General features: G+C 33.3%; 1 protein-coding gene across 2 annotated transcripts in view; it reads right to left on the bottom strand.

The window, feature by feature from the left end:
- Positions 1-564: 564 nt before the first annotated feature.
- Positions 565-18,765, bottom strand: part of LOC102683721 (contactin-4) — a 137,083-nt gene continuing 118,882 nt past the window's right edge. For both annotated transcript variants that reach the window (XM_069189364.1, XM_069189365.1), the window contains exons 12-23: positions 17,631-17,758; positions 15,358-15,530; positions 14,016-14,133; positions 13,539-13,697; positions 12,897-13,046; positions 10,008-10,078; positions 9,055-9,289; positions 8,228-8,343; positions 7,366-7,546; positions 6,226-6,338; positions 3,439-3,607; positions 565-3,002 (exon numbers count right to left, since the gene is read on the bottom strand). In XM_069189364.1, the coding sequence (XP_069045465.1) occupies positions 2,899-3,002; positions 3,439-3,607; positions 6,226-6,338; positions 7,366-7,546; positions 8,228-8,343; positions 9,055-9,289; positions 10,008-10,078; positions 12,897-13,046; positions 13,539-13,697; positions 14,016-14,133; positions 15,358-15,530; positions 17,631-17,758 (1,717 nt within the window). In that variant the 3' untranslated portion in view covers positions 565-2,898. The remainder of the gene's footprint in view (positions 3,003-3,438; positions 3,608-6,225; positions 6,339-7,365; positions 7,547-8,227; positions 8,344-9,054; positions 9,290-10,007; positions 10,079-12,896; positions 13,047-13,538; positions 13,698-14,015; positions 14,134-15,357; positions 15,531-17,630; positions 17,759-18,765) is intronic.

Here is an 18,765-nt window from a genome sequence, read left to right as displayed (position 1 = left end):
AATTCCTAATACAAGAAATTGTATATGGTCAATAAAGTGATCTTAAATCTGATTCAGATATGATATAGAAATTTAAATGACCTACGTGTCATAAAAAATTAAATGTTTCAGTTAACAGTTTCATCTGATCATTAAAGCTGCAAGGGCTATAAAGAGATTAGAAGGGATAGTTCATATCAATTGTAACAAATATAATTGTAGAACTGTTATAACAATTATAACAAATAATTGTATAAATAAGTTCAGGGAGTTTAAAACAAAACAAAAATGTGTTACCCAGCAAATCTGAATCTGAAAAGAATAATTTTTCATTTGTGATTAGCTTTTTAGAGAGTTGTCTGGTTTAAAAATACCAGGTTTATTGATGACAAAAGATATTATGACTTAGAAGAACACTATTAATTTGGTGTTTGAAATCCCAAGATGTCTCAGTTCAAAATTATTTGCAGTTTAGTTTATATAAAGAAATGTTTTTTTTTCATTATTAATATGAAAACAACCTAAATGGCAAAAAATACAAATAAAAAAACATCGATTCCAACATGAAACTGTATTGTTTTCAATATGAAATAGTTTATTTTGTTTTGAAAGCATCTCACAGAGATCTTCTTTATGGTATTTAATTAATACAACAGTATTAAAGCACCCAAGCAACTTATAGAACATTTGTGATTAAACCAACCATACTGTATGAATTTAAAATAATCACCATTAACAAATCAAACTTTCTTTTTTAAGACTTTTTACCAAACATTTTCAAAAATCATCTTAAATCAAATAAAACCTTTAACCTTGCAAAGCTTTTTTTTACATCATAATTAACAATTCCTAAAAATGTATGCTATAAATGAAAACCCAAAATTGATGTTCATTTCAGATACATCTCCAGGCAAGTAATCATTGCATGCAAGTGATGTTACTGCTGCTGATAATTAATACAGCTGTAAACAGCAATAGAATAACAGATTTCTCCAGGCCTGCTCTTTCATTTGAGATTCAACCAACACATTATTTTGATCATCATGTAATGCCATGTACGCTTAGCTTTAAAAAGACAAAACTTCTCTGAACTTCTACTTCCACTTCTCTGAACACTGAAATTTAGGGTATCTAATGCAAAACTTAAATTTTCACTATTTTATGAAATTTTACACCCTGCACCAGACACATAATATCATTGTATTTTACAATAAAGTCTAGTCTAGGACATCGCAAGTATCTAAATCAAGGTCAATACTTGGGCTTTCTCTATCTATACATTGAGATATTTAACTGTAACATAAATAGGATGTGGCACAGACAAGTGAGGTGTATCTAAGACATGAGATAAGGATACTGAGTTTCAACTTGAGAAGCATTAATTTATTTTTTGAAAAGACTGTTGTATCGGCAATGATTTTATCTCACCTTTGTTGAAATCCAATTACAATAAGAAAATGACTACAATTGTTAAACTGTAAGCTGTATGGAATGTAATTAGTAAACATTATGGGATTTTAATGGATAGTCCCTTTCTTCTGATAATTAGAAAGAGTGCACTTAATACCAATTAGGTGGTGTCTTGCATTTTTTTTCCTTCTAATTACACACTATTGACAAGTGAGGGTTTTCAGACCATTATTGCTGACAATTATGCATTTTAAATCTGATCAATATAGCATCACTGGACCTAAATAAGCTCTAAATTAAAAACAATGACATATAATTAAATTGTGATATGTTTAGTTTCTTGTACTTCATCCAAAAATGTTAGCATATCACTAATACTTTTTTTTAAAGAAACTGGAATACTTTATTAATTATCTTCTCTTTGGTAAAATACTTTTTTAATTATTTTCCAATTATCCATATTTCTGGGTCTGAAATTATTATAATATTTTAGTCTGATTTTAAATTACACATATGGATAACTATAAGGTTACATCATTCATTTCATTTTTGATGCCTTTCAAACTACTAGTAAGAAAAAAAAAGTATCCATATACACAAGTTTTCCTCTGCCCATAATCTTACACTGAGTTGACAGTCAGTCTGACATGACAGTTAGATGTGTAAGTATGTCTGCAGTTTCCCACAAAATTCTCATTGTACTTCATTTTAAAGTTATAGTTTTTTTTGTTTCTTTAGAAAGCCATAAAAGATATATATATATACAGTATAACTGGAAAACTTGGAGATCGGCAAATCCAGTTTTGGTCTTGAAGTTTCTAGATGCTAAAATTTATTAAATGCATGAAAGAACTTTAAAGCTACCCAGTACACATATTTATCAGGAAAAGTCTTGGTGCTTTCTGTATTGTGTATGGTACCTTCAATTTCTTCTTGTTTTCAATGCTTGCTTGGAGCAATTGCTCAGCACAATCTTTTGTCAGTCATAGAACTGTGTAGCTCCAACTCATGAGAGACTGTGATCACAATCTGAAATGTTCTAAAAGCAAAAGCTCTCCATACAGGTTTTGAAAGCAAGAAATAAAGCATAATGCATATTTATGGAAAACTATTTCTATTCATCTTGTAAAAACATCAATATACTGTATGTATATCTTTAAAAACAAATATGGATAGCTCCACTCCAATCCACTGATCATAAATTCAGACTACTTCTTAAGCTTATAATTAACTTGTCAGAAGGCCAGAGACTGCTCTCTCTTGCATAATTAAATATTCTGTAAGTTTTAAATGTTTGTTACAGAGAACCTAATCAAAACACCAACGTAGAGCATTGGTTCTTAAGGCAGTTTAACATTGTTGTAGAAATATTCTCTCAATATTTCTTACAAAAAAAAAGATTAAAAAGCTGATATTTCGAAAGGATGCCATTTTAACCACCATCACCAATATCCTGCACTCTGAGCTTGAGAATCTTGCTGTAGAAGGCATTTCATTTTAATTTCCATTCTATAACATCAATCTTGAAGCAAATGAAATCACAACTGTGCAAAAAAGCGATAGTTTGCTGACATCAGATATAAAAGCATTGGAAAGTCCCTTTGAGTTTAAGCCTAAAAGAAAGAACAGAAACAAATAATGTAGAGTTAAAGTAGATTTCATAAAAAGAAAACAATTTTTCATGAAGGAATCTAAAAGATCTTAAAATGTTTCAAGCTACAGTATATATTTTTTTCTCAATGGGTATTTCTAATTTAATTAATCAAAGATGAAATTGCATTGATTTCTCTGCTGTAATCTCTTGATAAATGTAAGCCACTAAACCATACATTACCAAGTTGCACAGACCACAGACTGTAGAATCTGTGAAATAAAAAAACTGTTTTATATTGTAACTAATTGTGCATATTGCAGATCATTATTAAGAGCCAATCATCTAGTTCATTTCTTCTCCTACTGTAGATGATACATACCCTAGTGTAGAAAGTTTAATTAATTCTCTGATATCCCTTTTTTAGTGACTTTTTAAAATAAAAGGTAATCTCTTACTTGACATCTTTGGAATCCTGATTGGCCCACTGCTACTGCCATCTCCTCCATCACTGAATGTTTTTATCTCTATGAGGTAGTCTTCTCCTGATGGAAGCTGCAGCTCCACTGATGTTTTATTAGTCTCTACAACATTTGTCCTGCTGTGCCAGTTCTGACGATACACAACCTGGATGGAAAAAGGTTCTGTTGGTGAAGCTGCTACATATTGAGTTGTGATTTTTTGTGTGTTGGTTGGGATAAATAAGTACAAGAATTAGATAGTACGTAAAGTGAATTGACAAATCATCCACAATATATGCTTCACAGGTAGAGAAAATAGCATATCCATTCTCTTCTGTCATTACATCACAAGATCATAAGCCTCCACTAGGCTAAGCATTGGGACAAACAAGCCCCACAGTTCAGAATACAGGCTTTAAGGTATGTGAGTTCGCAGATGCATCATAGGCCTTACCAGGCACTTGCCACGATGCATATTTTTTATGTTGCAAAACAGTGTCTTCCTCTAATACCTGCATTCTTCCCTAGCAATCATGTGGTGAACGCAACCTGGGACTTCAGTGATTTACATTTACATTTATTCAAAGTATTTTATCCACAGCAACTTACAATCAAATCCAGTCAAGGTGCAAATAGTGCCTACAACAGTGATGAAACTGAGGCCCAGGTCAGAGTGCAGGAATTGCTCAAGGACCCTCTTGAAACATAATTTCATTACAAGGCCATCCATAACACAGTGAAGTAGTGGCAAACATTTGAAAGTGCAATCAGCAAAGTTTTTCGGGCAGGTACACCTCCATTGAGACCACTCTTCAATAACTGAAGCAGTATGTTAATGAATATCTTAGAAACATTAATGATTGTGCTCAAATATAGTATATTATCGATATAATTCACTTTCATCAGAATAATTATATTTTACATTTTAGGGGACTTTCCTACAGAGCACCTACTTTCCTTAAAGAACTTTCCTGTTAAAATCCCTGGAAAAAATACATTTTTTAACATTAACGGTAACAAGAATTAACAGGCTCTCTGTGTTTTACCAATACCAGCACACAACAGCACAGTGTTAGGTTGCTCAAGCCTCAGCATGAAAGTAAGATGATAGCTGGAATGCCCAGTGTGAAATGAACTAATTTGAGGCTACTTTTCAGAAAAGCTTGTTTAAAACAGACAAAGAACAAAGCTGCTCTCTAAATAAACAACAAATTCCATTAAAATACAGAAAGGGGGCACAATTAAGTTGTTACTAAAATTGTGCAAAAACAATTTTCTATTGATACTACATTCATGTCTCTTTTCTCCACTCCCTTTCATATCATGCCAATTAAGTTTATGGGTGAAAGATTTCTATTTCTTTTTAACATCCAGTAAAGTCCTGAACATTGTAGTCTATTAAGAAAGAGGAAGAATCTACAAATACAAGAGTCTATTAAATTTTTCTGCAGGGGCTTAATGGAAAATTACATGAATTGCAAATTATTGTCAGAGGTGGCTTAACAGACCCCTGTGGTTTTTCAATGTGCTGGGCTTAATGCCTGTGGAACACCAGTTAGGGAACACCATCTAAAAGATACAGCTGACTTTCTTCCTCAGCTACCAAACTCTAAAAACCTTTTTGTTTATTGTAATTAAGTCATCATTAGTGATTTTTTAAAAGAAAGCAACACCTTTTTTTTAATCCTCCTTGCCCAATTGCTTACAATCGCAAACAATTATAAATGATTAATTTATAATTATAAATCTCACTCCTTTGATAAGAACACTGAACATAAAGTACTATATATGTCATATTCGACATGTTTCAACTTTAATTTTGCTGTTTTCATTTTAAAAAACAAAAGCAATTTATTGAATATGCTGCTGCAGTTTATTGAATATGCTAGTTTGGGTGATGCATTGGTTTTAGTTAATATTCAACAAAATCCATTTAATTTATTATTCTTAGGTCATATAATGTATTGCCTAATGCATAGTCTTTGTCACATTATAACAGTATCCACAGTTTAACTTTACCTTGTATTTTAGAAGGCCTGTAATCTGAATACATTAGTTTTAGAATAAGAGTTTTTTTCATTGATGTCCATGAAGTATTTTTGAAACAATAAATTGAACACTACTTAAAATGGGACAAAAAAACAAAACAAAACAAAACAAACAAAATCAAAACAAAACATGGGTTTAATAATATATTTACACTACATAGCTTGGTGCTGTAAACATATTAATTAGACTTCTTTTGGTAAGATGCAGCAGTGCCATCTCATTAAGTTAAAGCCATGTTACTATAGTAGTCACTATCATATACAGCTATGTAGCTATGTAAAAACACTGCAAAACAACGTCAATCCTGGTGAGCTTTGAAATTACAGTGTGGCCAAACAACATTCTTTTGATGAGTTGGGTGTCATTTGCATTATCAGGAAAAATCAGTGGTATGACAATGAAATTCACACTCTATATTGCAAAATGAATAGAAATGTTTTATACAACATTACACTTAAATATAACATATTCATTTTTTTATGAACAGCTGTAATTTGTATACATTTAATGCATGAATCAATTAGCCCACTGCAGAATCTCAGGAAACTTTCAAATAAAGACACTCACTGGTGTTAAAAAACAAATGCCCCTGCAACCAAAAATATAGAAACATTATGCATTACAAATGATTGTATGGGGCACTTATTCAGCAGGTCTCAACAAGCACATAAAAAGGTAAACAACCTTAGGTATTTTTTATAACAAAGAAGATCTTTCAATAACTGGAAAACTTGCCTTGTATCCAATCACCTCTGACTCATTTTCCATTGCCTTCACATGCTCCCAATTCAAAAAGATCTTTGAATTTGTCAAGTTCCATTCAATATTCCCAGGCGGTTGACTTGGAGCTAAAATATAAATCACACAGATACATGCTTTAATAAATGAAATCAATACTTTCAATCTGCACTGCAATTACTTCTTTTTAAATTGCTTCTTTATCTCTAATGTCTACCCTGAGCACCTATTTGAAAGAGTATTATTTTCTGTGGTGCAGTGAGATTCATAGTTTAATTTGACCATTGATAATTATACATTCTGTCGATCCGCTTTTCAGATTTTCTTTCTTCTGAATATCACCATATTCCTACAAACAAAAGCAATTGGAATAAACAAGCAATAAGGTGTTTTCTGTATGTTTTCATTAATTAATGTTTAAACATGACAGCTGATATTACCAAAAGCTGTATTAAGCTGTATTAAGGTCAATATGAATGGGTTGTATACATTTAATCTAGCTCTGTCACTTATCCCACAGAGCGAATTAAATACTAAGGACACTATTTTTTAAATAAAAATAATACAATTTGATTGATGATGATAAACAATTGATTTTGTAATAAACAAAAACTCCATAATCTTAACCTCAGAAAAGCAAAACAAAGTAAAATGTATACATTTTGGATCATTTTAACTATGAAAAGGAACTTCAGATGTGAAACCTGTGTTAAGAATAGCATATAACTGCTGACTCTGGATTCTTTTTTTATGTAGACTTAAATTTACATGCTCAATTTAATAACTGCGATTGGCTTACAGAATCCCCACAGAGCAATATAACTGATTTATCTAGGCAATGACTGTCTCTTAACTGAAGTATTCTGCTATGTTTTGTCCTCATATAATTGGTATCAGATAATTATCCAACCTCATGTCTTAGTCTTATATGTCTAAAAAATTAAACAGAATTAGTCCCTTTACAATATCTTTACAACCTATCAAATAAATGTACATTAGGAATGAGTTTCCTAATTGGGTTTGGAGGGACATAGTGAGTAATCTCACCTAACCTCATACTGTACTGTACTGTATATCTCATGTGCTGTACTTACTCATTTTTGTATTTCAGACACTCTTAAAAGCTCATATACTTACGTGGCTTTTTGGTGGTGACATTTACTGGTGCACTTGAAGGGCCAGTTCCAGCACTGTTATATGCCTTGACCTCTATTGAATATGTTGTGCTCCCCTTCAGGCCTGTAATATTTGCAGATATGTCTGTCACCCTGATTTTCTCAGCATCCTTTTCCATTACACCAATTTCCCAGAAGAGCACCTGATTCCCAAAAGAAACAATTAATATTATTATTATTATTATTATTATTATTATTATTATTATTATTATTATTATTATTATTATTATTATTATATTCAGATCAGCATTTTATCTGAGTAGAGAACATCCTAACAGAAGTGCTGTAATTCAGTGTTGATTTTCACACAGCTACTATACTGTATGGTAATTTATAAGATAACAGTTTTGTCACAGAGGTCATGGGCTTCTAAGTAAATATGAATTTCTTTAAACTGGTAATGTGAAGTACTTATAGTTGCTGTAATTTGGTTTGCCAATATATTTTTTCTCTCCATTATATGATGTTGCACATGTTTGAAAATTGAGTATGTACAGTAGGAAAAACAAATGCAGGGAGTAGCGATACATTTTTTGCAGGTTTCAGTGGGGGATCACTGAAACAGAGGCTGCATTAAAAAGGAATTGAAAGTGCCATTCATAAACACAGGCTGTGGACTCTTGAGTCTGTACTATGACAAAATAAATAATAAAAAAATGAAATACAAAGCTAAAAAGTCAGAAAACAATTCTCAGCCTCTAGAGAGTTTTATACAATTTCTAACTAGATAGATTTTTCACTGTCCAACATTTTATTTGTTCCCTCTGTCAGTGTTTCCTTTCATGTAAGACGTGTCAGAGGCAAGAAATATATTTTGTTCCTACCTCATAACCCAGAATTCTTCCAGCACTGGTCTTCCAAGGCACAGGATCCCAATACACTTCAATTTCGGAAGCTGACAGACTTCTAGCAGACACTCTTGAGGGTGCCGCATTAGGTTCTTAAATTGTTCACAATAAATAAAAAAACAAAATACATACCATGACATTGGTTTTAAAAGAAGAGTGGAATGTATTTAGCACATTTACACCTGGATCTGATTTCTGTCTTACTCTCCCATGTGGCTGATTCATTATTTCACCTTATTATTGTAACAATAATGCAAACAGGAAAGGTCAATGATCAGCAATTGTCCTTCAAATCACATCTACTGCTCAAATGACAGCAAGTGAGTGTTGCCAAGCTATTGAGTTATTGGTCTCACCAGGTCCCAGTTAGGACAAGGTGACAGTAGTGGATTAAAATTAATTAACCCTTGCATATTTAGTTTTTCTCTTCTTTCTATTTTGTGGAACATGAATGACAACAACAGCCAAGATTAACAAAACATAACTGATCAGATGTGAACGTGACTGATTCAGACATGACATGTTTGATACAAAGTCTGTTAAGTGTATACAGTATGATGTCCCTTCAAAATAATTAACAGAATATTTTTAAGCAAGCATCTCATTTTTAAAAATGGATATATTCATTTGAGAAAAAACTAAACAGACTGGAAAACAAAAGGTTCCTGAGAATGGACAATGGCTTATGAACTTTGGAAGATGTAATAATTGAATGCACTTTGTAATCACTGAATGCACTTTTTAATTATCAAGGTAAGTAATTGAGGTATACTGTAAATAGTAATTTCTGAAGCAAAACCTACCGTCTTCTGCAGAATAAACTGTGAATACATGACTGAATGGTCCTTCACCAATGTTATTATAGACACCAACTTTGACTTCAAATGGCGAAAGTGGTGGGATGCTTTCATTCTTGAAGACATATCTGGAGGCATCAGGTACAGCTACTACTGTCTGCATCCATGTGGTTGTGTAAAGAGGTCGGAAAGCAACAACATATCCAAACCCTTCTCCATTCTGTAGCTCTTCTGGAATAGGCTGTGTGATAAAGAACAAAAACCACAAAAAATGGACTGTTTAATACTGTAGAGGAAATCTAAAGATTTTGCAATGCAGAAAGCAAGAAACATTCTTCAAATTGTTATTCATAAAAGATCCATAATTAACCCCATGGTGGGAGTTAAAAGGATTAGAAGCTCTTAAGGAATTTATTAAGACATTGATTTAAGACAAAGCTTTTTTTGGTTTGCATCTATTTGTAACGTTTATGAAGAAATGTTTACTAACAGACCTTTGGAAATAATGTTTAAATTTACAAGTTCGTGTAATACATAACAGGCACTTCTTTACCCAAAGGGCTGTGAGAGTATGGAATAATCCACCCAGCCATGTGCTTGAAGCTGATACCTTGGCTTCCTTCAACGAATAACCCTTGGCTTAATAAACTACTAACTGAAATGGGCCAGATGGCCCAAACGGCCTCCTCTCATTTGTAGACTTTCTTATGTTCTTATTGTTTTATTTATCATGTCCTCACGTCATTTTTCACACATCAGGTTAAATAGCCCACAACTGTGTCAAGTTTCAGTTGCACTGTATATTAAGAGATAGCTTTACCACGGTTGGGGGAGAAAAAATGAATGGTTTTCCTCTAATTAGATTTTTTTTTTCAATTTACAGTAAGTCATGTCAATAGAGCCACACCTCAGACTTTCTTTATCAATTTCTTGAATTTTTTTCAAAAGCATCACATTACCTCCCATACAATTACAAGTTCTGATCGGCTTCCACCACCTCCACTGACATTAGCAGGAGCAATTTCTGGAACTTAAGAAAGAAAAAACAATTATTGAAGATTACATAATAAGAACATTTGAAAAGCAGTGGCCATATAGCCCATATAATTTGTTCGGTTTGTGGTAGCTAACTGATTCAATTTATCCAGACATTTCTTAAAAGATGTCAGGATACTAGCTTTGATAAAATAGCAGGGTATCATGTTCAGACTCAAACAACTTCATTTAAGCAAGATGATGTATGAATTGTGCAAAAAGTTGCACTTAATGACCCTGGTACTGTCATGTATTCAATACCCTGCACTATCAAAAAGTACCTAAAAATAGTACCAGCTGTAGTTGGTTTTGTTTGACTGCAATATGCTCAAAAATAATACAATAAAGGTTTTCTTTTGTAAAATATGGATCCACTCCCCCTAAGTGAGATCAAATTTATCAAAAGCAAATATACTGTAAATAAACATGTAATGGCAAGACATATTATTACACTTAGAATTAAGTGTTATTCATGATTTCTAATAATATTTCTGTTGCCCTGACAAAGCAGCGTGGGCAGAGCAAATAAATGCACCTTAAAGGGGCTCATCTGATAAGAAAACATACTAATGACATACAGTATTGTGCTGTTGGCTTTGGTAAGTTTGCTATTCCTCTGCTGTACAAGACAGTGGGTTAGAGGATTATATATGACAACTCCCTAAACAACCATTGACTGTGATGCTGTACCTTAAAAGCTAGCACCCAACTCATTGATTAACTTCCTATCATCACCTACTCTCTCTCACTGTAATGGCAACCTGACATTACTGAAAACATTCCGAGTCAGGTCTTAAACTTTTTCCAAGATGACAGGCCAAGAGAGTAAGTCAGTAAAGAGCAGAATTCTGCCCAAGATATTCTTCCTGTAAAAGAACAATCTTATGTTTCAGGAACCTTTTTGTCTGATCAAAGAAATAAAGACAGTAGGATTTTTAATATACTGTATCCTTTTATATTCAGAAAAAGGATATGGCTGAGATGAACCAAGTTCCTTCCACCAGCCTCTCTTGCAACTGGACCCAAGAAGATGACTGTGCACAGACTGTTTTAAAGACTTTTCATTCCAGAGTGGTCATCAGTAATACTTAGCAAAGCTCTCTCTCTTCCCTCAGCTCTCTGTCCCAGTACACTCCCAGCAGGGAGCAAGCACCTGCCAAGTCACCCAGTGGACCTACCCAATGCAGCTCTGTCTTCTCAGCATAAAATGTGTTTAGTTATTCTCAGTATAAAATTTAAAGGAACATTTTGCCAATGGGTCCTTGAGTATTATACTTCTTTATTCACACTATAATTATTGAGAGTTAAACTATAACTGCAAACACGTTTTATAGTTCACTGTAGTAAATGTGTATTTGCTTGTATCTGAGAATATGATTGTGATTTAACTACTGTGTAGGACACTGATAAAACCAACAAGGTATAATCTGAAATTATGAACTCTGATCTTTATAATCCCTGAGTGAAAAATAGTATTTCGTATCACTGCAGATTATTTCACAAATATATTCTTACATTTGTAATAATATAAAATAAAATTGTATCTTGTATATTTATCATCCAAGTGTAAAACTATAAATGATTATATTTGATTGATTCCTAACAGTAGTAGAACTCTCACAATTTCCAATTCCATTTTCTAATTGCTACAGCAACTCTCAATTTGCTACAGATTTAAAGGAGACTCTTTGAATTCATCTGTCCAACTTAACAGTATTTTTCAAAAGACCTAGCAGTTGTCGATGAGAGCATGCATTAGTCACTGCTGAATGTTCTGCTTGCTAATGTATACCACACGAAACCCACACTGTTTTGTGTGAAACATTAGTCTAAACCATTAAGTGGATTCCCTTTTGTCATTATAACACTTGCTTTTCTTCACTGTTTCATTAGCAGACCAGTGATTCCAGAAATCTTTTAATGGAATGTGAAAGATCAAGTACAAGTACTCTGACAAATCACTTATTTCAAATGTGCATTTTTAAAGTAGGGACAAATAGGCAATTTCTCCCTCTTTTTTTGTCCTTTCTATGAGCTGCAGTATACTGACAACGGCATGTCTTTTTCTTTATTTGTTATGTTTAGAAAGCTTAAAAAAGACATTGAAAGGAATAGAAAGTTAACAATCCCTTAGATATCATGCATGATGTTTTTGAAAAATAAAATATGTTGTGAGACAGTATTATACAAAAAAAAGTTAGTGATAGTGATAGGATCAAAATGTAACCAGGAAGGTTACTTCTACATGGTAAGTACCATTATTAAAAGGCACTCAAGGAAATGTGAAATAACAATTGGTTCTTATGTGCATCAAAAGCTATACAGAACATCATCTTTTAACAGCACCTCTGTGAAACACTGTTCAAAACATGCTGTTCTATAATCACGCAAATGACAGAGAACAAACTACAGGGCTGATGTCAGGGGTATATCACTTAGCAGATTACAAGAACAGTATAACCAAGCAAGATCAGCTGTTCTCTTCCAATTGAAACACAGCTCATACTATTGAATTGGGAAATGCCATGAAATTCTACAGAAATATTCAGGTTGTTTTTAGAAGTTAATTTAAAACAATCTTGCTTTGTAATGTTATATAATAATCTCCTGGTCTACTAAGAATAAACAACTTCAATATACAGTAGTTCGATGTTGTGTTATGAATCAAAAGTCATACTGTACAGTACCTCACATACAGTAATTTAATATTTAGTCAAGGGCATTGAAACGAGCACAATTGTTTTGCTCTACAGTTAATAATACATATTTTCTTGAAGGAAGACATTTAAGTCACATGGAAATGAAGATCTTACCTCCTGCTTTTGTCCTGAACTGCTTTGATGGAGCACTTGGCTCTCCAACCCCAACACTGTTGCTTGCAACCACCCGAAATTCATAATCCACCCACGGGTTTAGATCTACCACGGTGGTTCTCAGTGTCTTTCCAGGTATGTATTCAGGAACTATGATTAAAAGAGAGACTGGAACTGAACTATTTAACATCATGAAATACATATGTATTTACTTTACATACTTTTTACATTTTTTTGTCTTCAAATGTCTTCCACACATTGTAGACTTAAAAAAAATACTTGAAAACTTCATAAGATATTTCCCAAACCTTTATTAAAGGTTTATTAAAGGCGCTTATTAAATTAAGGAAACTTTTCAAAATCAGTAATAATTGCTATTCTTAGAATAAATGTTATATTTTCATTACTTTCATTACTGTCACATTCAATGGATTTATAGGTAAATAACTTTGTAATTCAGCGCAAGAACTCAATGGTACTGTTCAACGGTAATGAGTCAATAAAATCCTTACAAAATAGTCTAGGATGAAAAGAGGACAGACATTTCCAACATTATGTATACAGTATAAATAGAATGGTACACAGACAAATAATCAAATGGGAATTTAGTTATAAATTCAATTAATTGTAGGGTATAATTACCTGTTTTAACTGCCTGCCATCCTATTGAAAAAGGTGTCCTTGCCTGTATTGTGTAAGTGTTAACTGGGCTACGATTATCAGTACCTGGTCCCCAGGAAAGCTGAGCTGTTGTGTCAGTAATCTCTTCAACAATCAGATCCTCTGGAGGACCTGGGGGCCCTGATATGACACATAAAGCGTTCAGGCACATACAAAGTCATATCACATTCATAATAAATCTATTAAAATAAAATGGATAGCTGTCTCATGCACAATTCACTTATTGCAGAAAAGAAAGGGAATATAATTGGATGGTTTAAAAAGAAGATACCCATTAAAAATAGATTGGAGGAACATGGTTTTGCTTTATCTTTTCATTAATCAATATCATGAGGCTACTGTGATTTAAAAAATATATGAACTACCATTCTCTATAAGTGTCCTGAAATAAGTAATAAAATAACTTGCTAAAAACAGACACACAGCAAGTAAGCACACCTCTCACAATCAAGTCAGCTGCCGCTGATACACTGTCAACAACTGTATGGACCATGCAGACATATTTTCCTGCATGCTTCAGTTGAATATTCCTGATCATCAAGTCACCAGAAGAACCCTGTACAGAAGAAAAATATTTATAAAGCTTCTGGTGTTTTTCACTCCACAATATTGAGCAGTTAGACCTTATAAAGATGCCAAGAGATAACATTCTTACAATTTACCTACTGTATCTGTGAAAGAACAATTTATGCTTAGATCACTGTATTCCAAAATCCAGTACAAACAACTAATATTTTGAATATTAGTTCAAAATATTACGACCACACTAATCTCTCCGTCTGTGTTCTCAAAGACGGTTTTCTGAACTCATACATCAGAAAGACCACCGAAACTAAAATTATTCTGCAGTTAGGATCACACATTCTCCCTTCCCTTAACGACAGATTACTGTTCTTTTAAATTTTCTCCATTCATTGGAAGTTTCATTTCACACCTCTCTGCACCCATTCTGACTTCACACCTCTTGATTGGCCTCTCTTTCTGTCCCCTGCTCCCGCCTCTCACTCCTCCTCCCTCCCAACCTTTGTTCTCCCGCTACTTTACCTTTGCCTACTGCCCTGTCTCTCTCACACCTGAAGAAGGCTCCACGGCCGAAACGTTGTGTTCTCTTTCTTCTTTTTTTCAGCATGGAATAAACCTATTACTTGTTCCTAATATTTTGAATATGTGCACTTTAGTATTATAAGAGGAAATGTGATTTGTTGTTGAGTAATAGCACTGTAAATTGTTCAAAGTTATTATTCAAAGTTGAATGAGTTAGTATTTCAAAAACTAGATCTGAAACCTGAGAAATGTAACTTTTAACTTTTAACTAGACCAGGAATTATTTTTACAAAACTACTAATTACTGTATCTTGGAAAATACCCAACCCTTTTAGTCTTCATATCTAGACAAATCCACATTTTTAAATAATTCCTGTAGCTGGTTTTGGAAATTTAGATTGGTCTGGTATTACATAATGTATGCAAGTGCATTAGAAATTTATTTTAGACTTTGGTTTTTGTAAATAAACTTATTTTATGTTAATTTAGAGTAAACACATGGTAAACATACTGTATTCCAAAAAGAACCTCTTCAGATTAGGAATATATGATAATTTAGAAATATAAATATTAGTTACAGATTAAGCCATATTTGCAATCTGACCATTCATTTCTTAGGAATGAGCACAAGGAAACTGATTGCATCTTTCTCTGGTTTAAGCTCTAACTCCAATATGGAATGTCTGTAGAGCTTGTATCATATCATTAGGGTGAAGTATGAGTTTCAAGTACTTACTCCTCCGATTTTTTCAAAATGGTCTTGTCTGTTAAAATCAATCAGCTTCCCATTGAAAAACCATTTGAAGGTGGGATCTAGGGTTGAGTCTTTTGATACTTCACATGGAAGGACTATGCTTTCCCCAACTGTAGCATCAACACTTAAAGGTGGAATAATGATCTTTGTAGGCTCTATAAAGACAAAGAGTACATAACGAAACACATTTTTTAGACATTGAGCACTACTTTGATAATAAATACTGCAAGAGAGTAATAGCTTTAGACAGCTAATTTATTACCTAGAAATCTTACATAAAAAAATCCTGTAACGTGCAGAGAGATCTTTTGGAACAACATGCATTATACATTTGATTTATAATTTAATCTTCTATATATAGTCAAATAGTCAACTTATATAAAGTCAAAGTTTAACACTAACACACATGGTTTTGTGCTTCATATACTGTAAAATGCATCAAATTAGTCATAAAGTAAAATAGGATCTTCACCTAATAGTTGATGTTCTTTGAACAGAATGTAATCAAATAGCAATTACAGTATATTATACATATTAAATCAGATTTAATAATAATGATTGGTTCAATAAGGCTGCATGGTGGTGCAGTGATTAGAATTGCTGCCTTGCTTCATGGTGGCAATGGGTCCAATTCCTGGGGTGCTATCAGAGTGAAGGTTGTACTGTATGTTCTCCCCATGTTCATATGTATTTTTTCCAGAAGCTGCAGATTCCTCCTATAGTCCAAAGACATACTAAAAGGTTAATTCACTTCTGGGAAAATTGGCCTTGGTGTAAGTGTGGACATGATAGGCGATAGGATCCAGGTCCGCCACGACCTTGTACTAGATGTATTGGTTTAATTCATTATTTGGTATAGTATATAGAGCCATTTAGTATGAGAAATACACATAACCTGGTGAAGGCTGCAGTATACCACTTCCCTTGTTCTGGAAAGGATGCCCGGTCCATTGCAGGGACACAGATAAAGGGACACTTTAGAATAGCCAATGAAGCCTGGACATTTATGTTTCTGGGAGGTTGGGAAGTACAGAACCTGGCACAAGCCCATGTGAAGCCAAGAAGAACATGCACACTCCACACAAAGATTCCAGAGTTTTCCTTACTGAATTAATACATTTGTTGGAAATTATGCTTTGTGCATTAACGCATTTCTTAAAATTCCCAGATTCATACATCACAGATGACAGAAACTAATTTTACATATAGGTTGTGGGCTCTGCAACATTTACAATAATAAAATACAGCCTAATTGTTCTTATAAAATGCCACCTGGACATCAAGAAGTGCACTGACTCTGTAAGAGATTATAAATCACACTTACATCAGTAAATATTTATAAATGATTATCAATTAAATCATTTGTTAATGAACACAGCTGTTGAACAGTGAGAAGGACTCCAGATGTATGGAAATAAGGTTTTTGGTTACTGAAATTAAAATTTATCTTCCTACACAAAAGACCCATTCTCCCTCTACTGAACATTAAATCTCATTAACTGATTTATAAATATCTGGCCAGGACACAAAATTGTGTCTCAAGTACAATCTCAATGTGAGCTTGGGAATCAGTTTGGGGTTTAGAAACTAAACAGTAGTGTACCAATGTCCATGTACAGTAGCAACAGATGTCCCTCATAAATAGTTTATGAGGTCTAGCAGAGATGACTTAGAGTGACCTTTAAAAATCTGAAGGTGTTTTTTAACACCTAATCATTTGTTTTATCCAGCTGAGACAAGACTTGGAAGATTAGTGGTAGAAAACAGCATTGAGAGGAAAGAAAGCAAGCTGACCAACATACTGCATAGTAAGTATCGCTGCTTTGAGCATACTCTTATTTCAGTGTTTGGAATCCAATTTAATTATTTCTGTCATGGCAATTAAGTTGAAACTCAAAAGCTATATAAATTAAAAAGGGATATATTTAGTTGTTAAATCTACAAAATGCTATGACGCTAAGCTTTTTTAAATCAAAATAAAAGATATAATGAATGGGTTTAGAATAATGCAGCACATATTGTATTTTTTCCAGGAGGTGCCAAAGTATTTTTTTATTTTCTGGACGTAACCGCACGGCCAATAACTCAAAGCTGACAAAGCTTAGGATGAGTTATGTTACTGTCAGACTAGCAGGAACATAAAACAACTATATATTTCATTATCAATTTCATGGTTGGGTTATTCTTTTTTTTTCTTTTCTTATTTCTCAATGCTCATGCTGAAAAGCCAGTAAAATCCCAGTTTAAAAGCTTACCTTTAACCACCAAACTTCCTGTGCTGCTCGAAGTTCCAAATGGGTTTCTGGCAATACATGTGTATCTTCCACCATCAGATTTCGTAACATTGGTGATTCTCAGGCTTCCATCCTCTAACACAGCCACCCTGATTGAGAGAATTATATGATAGAAAATACATGCCACCAATATCTTCTATACATAAATAAAATGTTTGTGAAATTACCACTATCAATATTGATCTTTCTTCGTATTATAATTTGAAATGTGGAAAAAATGGAAAAAAAAAACAAATTTCTCTGGTTACTTTTTTAGAATCACTACATTGGCAACAATTTTGCTGTGCTACTTGCACATTCATGGATATTTGAGAACCTTGTTATGAAGGAGCATACTAGACAGCAGTATTGCTAAACAAAGAATGACTCTTTTGATAATCTAAAACTTAAGCAGGTATAAAGACAGACTGTTTAGTTTTTCATATGCTGTATACCATTTGTTTGCTTTGAATTATTTTGTGGTCATAGTAATTATCTTGGTAACCCTTTTTGGAGGAAGGTGACTGGATTAAAGGATTCAATTTCCATGTATGAAAATATGCACTGTAGGACAATTAAGACTAAAGAAAAAGAACTAGGTGGGTGTTGAGATGTGTATTGGGAAGAGATACTGGAGCATTCAAATTGAAATGAATCTTTAACTCGAGCCTTATCACAAAGTAACGTGTGTGATTATATCAAAACATTAAAGGCCATTTTCGAAAGGTAATGAAACAAGGTATGAATATAAAGCAGCATAAACTACAGGGGGTAGCCTTCAGTGAAAGTGATAGATCTGTGGTGTTTAAAAAAAGGGATTTCAGCTTTAAGCTGTGCAAAATGAAATAAACATGAAACAAAATGTGCTCTCCACACGTTTCTGTGGCTTTCTCTTCATAATTATATCCCAAGAAGTTTCAATCAACAAATGAAGTTGCCACGTGTTTAACTAGTAGAGAAGCACTGTGCAGGAATATCAGTTCAGTCAAAGGGGCACAGTAGGTCATGGGATTCTCATAGCTTCATGTAACAGAGCTGATTGCTATTAATAAGGTGCCTGGACACCTCTGCATTTTCTAACACAATTGGCACATAAAATCTCCTGATTCCATTTTAG

This window comes from Lepisosteus oculatus, chromosome 4 (assembly GCF_040954835.1).
Source record: "Lepisosteus oculatus isolate fLepOcu1 chromosome 4, fLepOcu1.hap2, whole genome shotgun sequence".
NCBI classification, from domain to species: domain Eukaryota; kingdom Metazoa; phylum Chordata; class Actinopteri; order Semionotiformes; family Lepisosteidae; genus Lepisosteus; species Lepisosteus oculatus.
This window is presented reverse-complemented; position numbering and strand designations above follow the sequence as displayed.